Source organism: Vigna unguiculata, chromosome 9, assembly GCF_004118075.2.
Source record: "Vigna unguiculata cultivar IT97K-499-35 chromosome 9, ASM411807v1, whole genome shotgun sequence".
NCBI classification, from domain to species: domain Eukaryota; kingdom Viridiplantae; phylum Streptophyta; class Magnoliopsida; order Fabales; family Fabaceae; genus Vigna; species Vigna unguiculata.
The window spans coordinates 39,492,079-39,500,591 of NC_040287.1; the positions used below are offsets into that span (position 1 = coordinate 39,492,079).

The following is an 8,513-nucleotide window of genomic DNA, read 5'->3' on the forward strand; positions in this document are numbered from 1 at the left end:
GGAACATCGTCCCATAATTAAGACCTCATATGTTAGGCTCAAAACTCTTCTCAGAAGAATGGTAGAAACTAATACCACTTTTTATTCCTTAAAGATCGTAATTAAATAACTAAATTCATGAAATCAGTTTAAAAAGTAAAATTTAACTACCATAAAAAGACCTGTAGAATATATATATATATATATATATATAAAGTTGTTAATTTTACTGTGTATTTCTCTGGTTCATAATTGATCTTTGGGGGAACAAAAAGTAGATAAAGATACAAATATCAGAACTAGCCTCATACAAACAAATTATGAAACAGTAGAAATTACTTGTCTCACTCTCATGCTTGCATCAGAATTGTGGGAAGAAATTTTTACATTGGATCCACTTGAAGGTTCGTACAAGAGTCTTGAATTCATAATTTCTTAATCATATCTTATGTAGGAAATAAATTGTTAATACTAAGCCCTGTATGTATACTAAAGCACCACTCCCAACTATCACCAGTTAAATCAACCAATGGTATTTGACGAATGAAATGAAACGTAGGAGGCGCACGTGTATGTATGTAGTTGAAGTTGATTCATCATGTATTGAGCACCCTAGGCTCTGGCTCCATATGTCTGAGATGAATGCCTTGTGGAAGAAGGTTGTATCTGATGTTGAGTTCTTCAAATATCTTCTTTATTTCCATCACCAATTCTGTTCTTCTCTTGTTTTTCTCCCCAAACTCTTGAAAGTTCATTGTGTGGGTAACGTATATACCCATCTTGATCTTGTTTACGTCTTCAATGTCCTTCACTACTAAGCCATAATTTGGGTGCCAGTACTGTGGGTTTCTCTCCAGGTACCTTAGTTATATGAAAACAAATTAGAACAAAGAAAAGCATACACATACTGTGTTCATATGTTGTTACATCATCCATGGATGGACCAATAATACTCATTTATGCATGAAGATACAATAATTAGCTTACCTCTTTACTCTTTCTCTCAGTGCCCCAATTTTCTCAGCTGGTGTTGTAAAATCAATTGAGAACTCTACACGGTCACCCATATCTGGGCTTCTGTAATAGTTGCTAATCGGTTTCATGGCCAACAAAGAATTTGGATAGTACACTTTTTCATTGTTAAGCTTCAAGAACACTGTGTTCAATATGTTCATTTCTTCAACCAATAGCTGCCAGATTAGTGGAATCCATTAATATGCAAATCTCAAACACGGAAACAAAATTTAGTGGCTGTAGATTACCTCAACCCCATCAACAACACATCGATCACCAACATCAAATGGATGCATCACAAACACGAAGATAATAGCTTCAAATATGTTCTTACAAGTGTTTCCAAACATGAAAGCTGCAAGTACCAGCTGGGAAGATAGAAACACGAGTACTTTTGTTGTTGCAATCTCCATAAGTAGAAGCCACACGATTACGGTCACCACTATTAGGATTACCGTCACGAGCTTGTTTAGTTGTCTCACAGCAGTTTTGGTGTCGCTTAAGGCATGTGCCAATGCTTTGCGTTCCTGATATACCTTCAACTGAAGAAGAACACAAACATTATGGAATGATATGTTTGCAACCCAAACAGAATTTAAATCCTTTCATTATCTTGACAATATTTTAGATAGGCATATGTAGAAGACCTTACCAACCAGTCTGTTAAGGACTTCCTTGTAATCTGACCCGTTTCTGGTTCAGCCAGTAGGGGATATACCATCCTCACTTCTTCCTTAATCATGAACCTCCGTAGTTCATCCTCGTCAATGTACCTATTCATAGTGACAGAAAAATTTGAATTGGGAGATACAAGAGAGGCAAATATCACAAAAAAGGAGAATTATCAATACAGGAGACCAAAAAAAGTATCTTTTGATTTGGACACTTCCCCAGTATCTCAGTATCGTACGAGTGTCAGTGTCTGATACGTGTAGGACACATGGACAAAGCCATTTGTGACAGCGGATATACTTACGTGCAACCAGGGGCAGCAACATTCCTGAAAATGTGATAGGCTGCAGCAGTTGCTTCCATCTCATTAGTAATCTCTTTATCAGTCTGTTCATTTTCTCCATCATCAAAAGTTTCATCTAGTGCACTAGAGATTGTGGATAGCCCTGAATTTGTCATTGCATCTACCAAAACCTTCATAGTCCATGCAGAAACCTTCTCTTGTTTCATCTGGTGAAGCTTTGCAATATCAATAGTCTCTTTCTTCATTCCACCCTTCCCATCTGTACTCCTGAAACTGAAGTGACCAACACTGACTGATTTCCCAATCTTCTCAGCCTCTTCTACAAGTGGAGGCCCAGAGAGAGTCTGCAGAATGTACTGGTGGAAAAGCGACTCCTGAATTCGATCAAAGAAAGATTTAACATGAAAATTTGACGCCAAGATCTTCAGCAGCAATGTCTTCATGAACCACAGGAAAGCTCCAATGAGGAGGGAAGCAAGAGTCCTTGTTACCCCATTCAAAATCTTTGTGGCCAATTCAGATCGATCCACCCCCCGGTTAATCAACAGCACCCATGTGAGAAGAACCAAACCAAGCCAAATGAAGAACTTGACACACTTCTTCAGACCATGGACAAAATACAGCACCTTTTTCCTCAACAAAAAGTTGGTCTCAATCAAGAAAACAACAATGCGCATGAACCATCTTGTAACCAACATTCCACAAAAGGTCACCATCACAAGCACACACCATCTCCAAATCCCCAAACCCCAAATCTCTGTTCTTTTAAGTTTTCCAACTGTTAAACTAGCCACCAAGCTACTTGTAAGGCACACGAACACAAACCATTCAAACAAAACCTTAGCCGTCACTCTCCTACTACGTTTGCTTTTACTCAATTCAACTTTTCTGTAAATGATTTCATCGAAATCCTCCCCGCCAGCCGGGCCCGGAGACGCCATCAACGGCGTCTTGGGAGTGATCACAGAAAGGATGGAGACTGTTCTATTAACAGTTCCAGGTTTATTGTTAATAGGCGATGCTTTATACGGTGAACCAACACCCAAATTTTCTTGCAAAGTTGAGGTACCATTCTCTTCCAAAAGAGTCCCATCAACAGGGTAAGGTTGTTCACCAAACCTTGATTTGGGTTTGGAATACACTGACCTCGTGAGTGATTTTCTCCGGGTGAGATTGGCGCTGGAAACGGGAATCTTTGGGGGCTTGTTTGGGCTTGGCATGAACCTTATCTCAGGGGAAGCACAGTTCAAAGGTGGCGACTTTGCAGCAAACTCGTTGTCGTTTAACATTCTGTGAGGCGAATTCCCCCTGCTCTGTTGCTTTGGCATCAAAGATTCACCACCACCCTCATATGGAATCGCCACCGTAACTTCCCTTTTCTTCTCCCCCAAGCTCACCTCGCCGCCGTGAAGACCTTCCTTCTTAAAATTAGCATCCATTCAAGAGCCTGCGCCAGAAATGCAAAGTTGACGAAAGTAGTAAGTAAATCAATCACAAGAAATGAACACTCTGATGCTAGTCTACTATTGGACATGTGTTTTTCCTTTTCAACATTTTAATGATATATACCAAGAACAACTTGGATTTGGACTAATAGTACTAGACAAAACGGTATAAATAAAAGAACAACAGAGTATGAAAGGAAACAGATCAGCTGAAGCTGTAACTAGTTATGTTAGATAGTAGTATACACAGTGGATGACAGACAAAGTTGGTTGGCAAAGGTTGGAAAAACACAAACATGGACAAAGGTCCAACTTTGCATCAATGGATGGATGAAAAACGGGAAACGGTATTATGGGTCAGTGTGCTTACATGAGAGTCAAAAACAACGGCGAAGTTTTGGGGGCAAGGAAGAAGACTAATTGAAAAGTTTGAGTCTTTAGACTTGAGAGTAGAGAGAGAAAGTGAATGTAAAATGTGGGAGTGAGTTGCAGCGGAAGAAACTCCGGATTTGCATCGCAGGTCCCAATAAAGTCCAAGCCGATCAGAAAAGAAGCCTCTGAAAAATAAGGTAAGTAAACAAATAGCGGAGCAGGTATTATTTACTAAACACTTTTTGCATCAAAGTTGATCTAGTTGGATAACAATCTCAAGCATATCTCATAAACATATAAACTATAATTTTTAATTGCTGATTTTTATTCATAATGTAGAGTGATAGAGAGAATACATTGGTAGTACTACTCATTGTGTTCACATTAGAAAAATTAAAAAATCGATTTTTTTAAGATTGTTTAGCTGGTGTTAATAGAATAATATTTGTTTTTTTTTAAGTTGTCTTTTTGTAATTAGTCCCTTCAAAACTGGCATTTGTACGGTGTTAAATTTATATTATTATAATCCTTCGTATACTTTGTTATCATTAACTATCTCTATTGTTTAGAGTTCTTAAACTATAAATAAAAAGTATGAAGTAAATTCAAAAGTTTTGTAACATCTATTCCACCGGTGAGTCTTATGCCTTAACTACAAGGTTAGATGGAAGTGGATCATTTCCCATTGAAAGTTATAGGAGAAATTCTAATTAGAAAACTGTAGAGGGGTTTAATCGAAGGTTTGGGTGATATTTATTTTAATAAACGCATAATTTAATTAAATATATACTCACTTTTGTTTCTCTATTTCTTTTTATTCGTGTTTCTAGTTTTATTGAGTTGTTTTTCATATATATTTTTTAATCAGATTCTACTAGTGGGATGATGTGGAATAAAAAATAATGTTGACGGTAAGTAAATATAAAATGATTAACCTGATCAACTTGTGGTGAGTGTTGTTTATTGTTTGAGCACTGTTTCATTAGATTATTGGAAGTTTTTAGCGCATTTTCAGCTTCTATTTTATCTTGTGCTTACTCTTCTTACTCAGTGAAAAAGTAACTATTAAGTGAGTGGAACTATTTTGATAAATGAAAATAATTGGTTTTGACATTATCGATGACTATAAATAATGGATAATGAGTATGGATTGATATTATTTGTCAAAGTTAATTAAATCATGATATTTTAGTATATACTGTGTACCTCCTATTATGTTGTCGTTTTTTTACACTTTTAAAATAAACATTATTTGACTTATATAAGTTGTCAACTTTCAAGTGATTTGTAATTCAAATATGGTTCAATTTGAGTAGGAAGCGTGTTCATTGAAAACACATATTTGTTACTTTTGTGTAATCTGGTAGCAACACTTTGACCCACCTTTGAATTATCGAAGCTGCCCATGTTTCTTTAAGTGATTTCAAAATAAAAAACACCGACAATTGTTAGCTACAAAAATCGCATAATATCTGAAATGTGATTATACTAAAGATTTCGACAAATACGAGGTGATTATACAACTCAGAATGGAAAACCAACTTTTGAAATGTATGCATATATAGCAAAACCAATAATGCCTTTTGCTCTGTAATTTACCTCACAATTCACCCACCAATACGACAACAATCATGCATCATAATATCAAAAATGGGGACCCTCACTATCACTTATTTACCAACGGCTTTAGACACTTAGACGACATCTTTCAAAATTTAACATTACTTTTTTCTTTAAATGTTATTATATTCTTATTTTTTTAATTTCCTCATTTATTTTTTAATGTGATTTAGTACGAAACATCGATTCTTGAAAAAAATAATATATTAATTAATGATCCGTACTAAACACGTCGAACAATAAAAAATGAGAATAAAAAAAAATAAGTCGCAGTCCAATATCATTTTTCTTCCTTTTTTTTTCCATTATGAATTCAATTTTTTCTGTTAACATTTGAAATTTATAAAGATTACAATTTTAATTCTTCCCTTAACAAAATACTAACAATTAATCTTTACCATAAAAAAGAAAAAACAATAATGAACAGTGAATCAAACATGAAAACACTCAGTTATATTCCTTTTTCAATGAAGATATAGTTGATTTGATATTTGATACATTAATTTGAAATTTGAAGGAGGCTCTCAACATAAGATTTGAGGGTATGACTAATTGTTGCAAAGGATGGTCGAGTGGATGGGCTTGCATTCCAGCAAAGGCATATTAGGTCAATCAGTTCTTCCATTTCCTCACCATCGTCCTTTGATGCAAGTAAAGGCCTTAGCTCATCCTCCACAACTTCCATAGCAATCTAAAATAAAAACATTTTACTTTTCTAACCAATCTCTTTCTAAATTTCTTTACACCTAAAAAAATAATCATTTGTTTTTAGCTTACCAAAAAAGAATAAGTGTAGTTACCTTGGCGGGACCAAGTTGTGTCTCAATATAAGGGTAGTTTCCGGTGAGTAACTCGTTGAGTATGATCCCAAAACTGTATACATCACATTTTTCATCATAGGGCTCGCACCGAATTACCTCCGGTGCCATGTACACGTACGTTCCTGTTTCTCCGGTGAGGGCCATTTCGTCATCATCCAAGAACCGCGCGTGACCAAAATCCGCAACTCTCACATGCAGCGCATCGTCCAAGAAGATGTTGCTGGGCTTCAAGTCCCGATGAATGACCTTGGGCTTTTGTTCGTGGAGGTACTGCATGCCTTGGGCTATTTCCAGGGCCCGCATCACCCTCTCTTTCAAGGGAGGAAGTGGGGTGGTTCTGTGTTTGGGCCTTTTCCCCGGCCCATGTAGCCACTCCTTGAGCGTGGTGTTCAGATACTCGGTAACCACCCATGCATGATGCGGAGGGTCCAGACACGCACCCATGAGGTCAAGCACAAACCGGTGACGCTGCTTCGAGAGGGTTTCAACCTCCTGAGCGAAGAATATGACGCCGTTTTCGTTTTTGCTGAAGAATGAATCGGACATGCACTTCACCGCCACATCAAATCCGCGCCACGTCCCTCTGTGAATCTCCGCCGTGGTTCCCTGCCCTATTTTTTCTCCCAGCTGGATCTGTTCATCACTGCAAAACTGAGGTATATTCCAATTTTTGAATGGGAACGGAGAAGAAAGATAGAAAGTAGTTAGTTACCTCACTGGGGTTGATGAACCATCCATTGATTTTGGCTTGATCAACGATGGGTATCAGGTTGGGATGGTTGTGCGAAGGAGTGAGAGTGGAGTTGAGTGCACGTGGAGAAGAAATGGAAGATTGCGAGACTTCACCGTTTGAGTGGATAATGAGGTCCAAGATTCCATTTTGCTGTGCTATTTGGAGACAGTATTTCAAGTAATCCTGCGTCTTTTCCATTCTTTTCCTGTACATAACGCGCAGTTCTGTCTGCCTCTGCACCTCTTTTTCCAAACCTGCCACCTGATTCAACTCACACTGTCACTGTGGGGAGCCTGATAATTTTACTCCAATGTCCAATGGAAGCAATTTGCATGAGAAAAAAGGTACCTTTAGTTCCAATTTTTGGTAAAGCTGCTGAAGGTGATGGTGTTGCAAGGTTGGTGCGGTGGATGACACGGTTCTGACGCTGCTGAAGCCTCGACAACATCCACCACTTTTGGATTTCGATGATTGGCGAGAAAGGTTGTGGCGAGTAGTTGGGCTCTCACTTAGATTCATGTTGTCGATCCGTGTAGGAGGAGGCAATGAGCGATGAAGCATATATGTAGGAGGAGAACTTAAATGTCGTGGTAAAGAGTGTCTTAATCATAAGCATGAACCTTTTTCGTTGTTATCTGTATTGCAGGCTCAAGTGACGGACTTTCTCATGAACCTTCCTTCACCACATATGCATACTATAGGACCCACAATTTTATCTGATTTTATTTGTTTAATGGTTGTTGAGACTATTTTGAGTGTTTATCTGATCTTTTTCCTAAAATGAATTAACTGTGTAGTTTGAGAATGAGACAGATTATGTGCTGGCCAAATGTTGTTGGTTTGTATGAAGACGGAAATGTTGTGTAAATTTAGAGACCCTCACAAAACGGCAGGGGTGTTGAGAGACATTTTGGCGGAGTTTACTTCGAAGTTCAACGAGATTCACATCATACAATTACACACAAAAGCTCAATTAAATCACTATCGTGGTCAAAATTCACACCACTAATTCCGAAACAGACATTTCAAAAGCGGCAAGAACAAATATCTTAGGATGTAGGATTTAGATTCTTGATGGTAGAAAAGTGCGTTATGCATGTAAGGATTATTTAGCATTGCAAAATCCTGGAGTCGTCAGAGCCGATTTTAATAGTCGGTTTTCATACTATTATCATTTGTTAGATTTATAGAGGAATTTTTTTAGAAGATACAATACTAATGAGACCTGGACCTAATCATATAAGGTATTGACATCATTTTCAATCAAAAATCTTAAAACAATAGGTTTATGGGTCTTTATCCTTATATAGTACATTACTTTCTGATTTTTAACCAATATAACTTAAACTCACACTTGAATTCCTAATAGACTTTAAATAGGGCCACAAGTACAGTGAACCGGGGATTTATAGTCATATAGTTCCTCTGAAATAAACTTCAACTTCATATAATTTGTACTAAAGTGGCGTGAGTAGCAACAGTCATCAACGAGTGACAATTTGTTCTTCAAGTATAATAATTCTTGTGATCAAAAGGTTAAGATGTGAGAATAA

General features: G+C 37.3%; 2 protein-coding genes across 4 annotated transcripts; both read right to left on the reverse strand.

The window, feature by feature from the left end:
* Nucleotides 1-237: 237 nt before the first annotated feature.
* Nucleotides 238-4,063, reverse strand: LOC114162461 (mechanosensitive ion channel protein 10). 2 transcript variants are annotated; one of them, XM_028046365.1, is made up of 6 exons: nt 3,785-4,063; nt 1,970-3,416; nt 1,646-1,766; nt 1,242-1,535; nt 967-1,169; nt 238-840 (listed from the first exon to the last, which is right to left on the reverse strand). In XM_028046365.1, the coding sequence occupies exons 2-6, from the start codon at nt 3,406-3,408 to the stop codon at nt 576-578; spliced, it is 2,322 nt and encodes a 773-aa protein (XP_027902166.1). In that variant the 5' UTR covers nt 3,409-3,416; nt 3,785-4,063; the 3' UTR covers nt 238-575. The 2 variants fall into 2 exon arrangements, with proteins under 2 accessions (XP_027902166.1, XP_027902167.1); XM_028046366.1 differs by having other exon boundaries at nt 3,661-4,002.
* Nucleotides 4,064-5,820: 1,757 nt separating this feature from the next.
* LOC114162703 (serine/threonine-protein kinase STY17-like) lies at nt 5,821-7,888 on the reverse strand. Of its 2 annotated transcripts, none has more exons than XM_028046661.1 (4): nt 7,309-7,888; nt 6,940-7,221; nt 6,207-6,878; nt 5,821-6,097 (listed from the first exon to the last, which is right to left on the reverse strand). In XM_028046661.1, exons 1-4 carry the CDS (start codon nt 7,519-7,521, stop codon nt 5,906-5,908), a joined length of 1,359 nt encoding a protein of 452 aa, XP_027902462.1. In that variant the 5' UTR covers nt 7,522-7,888; the 3' UTR covers nt 5,821-5,905. The 2 variants fall into 2 exon arrangements, with proteins under 2 accessions (XP_027902462.1, XP_027902463.1); XM_028046662.1 differs by having other exon boundaries at nt 5,823-6,097; nt 6,207-6,860; nt 7,309-7,879.
* Nucleotides 7,889-8,513: the final 625 nt, after the last annotated feature.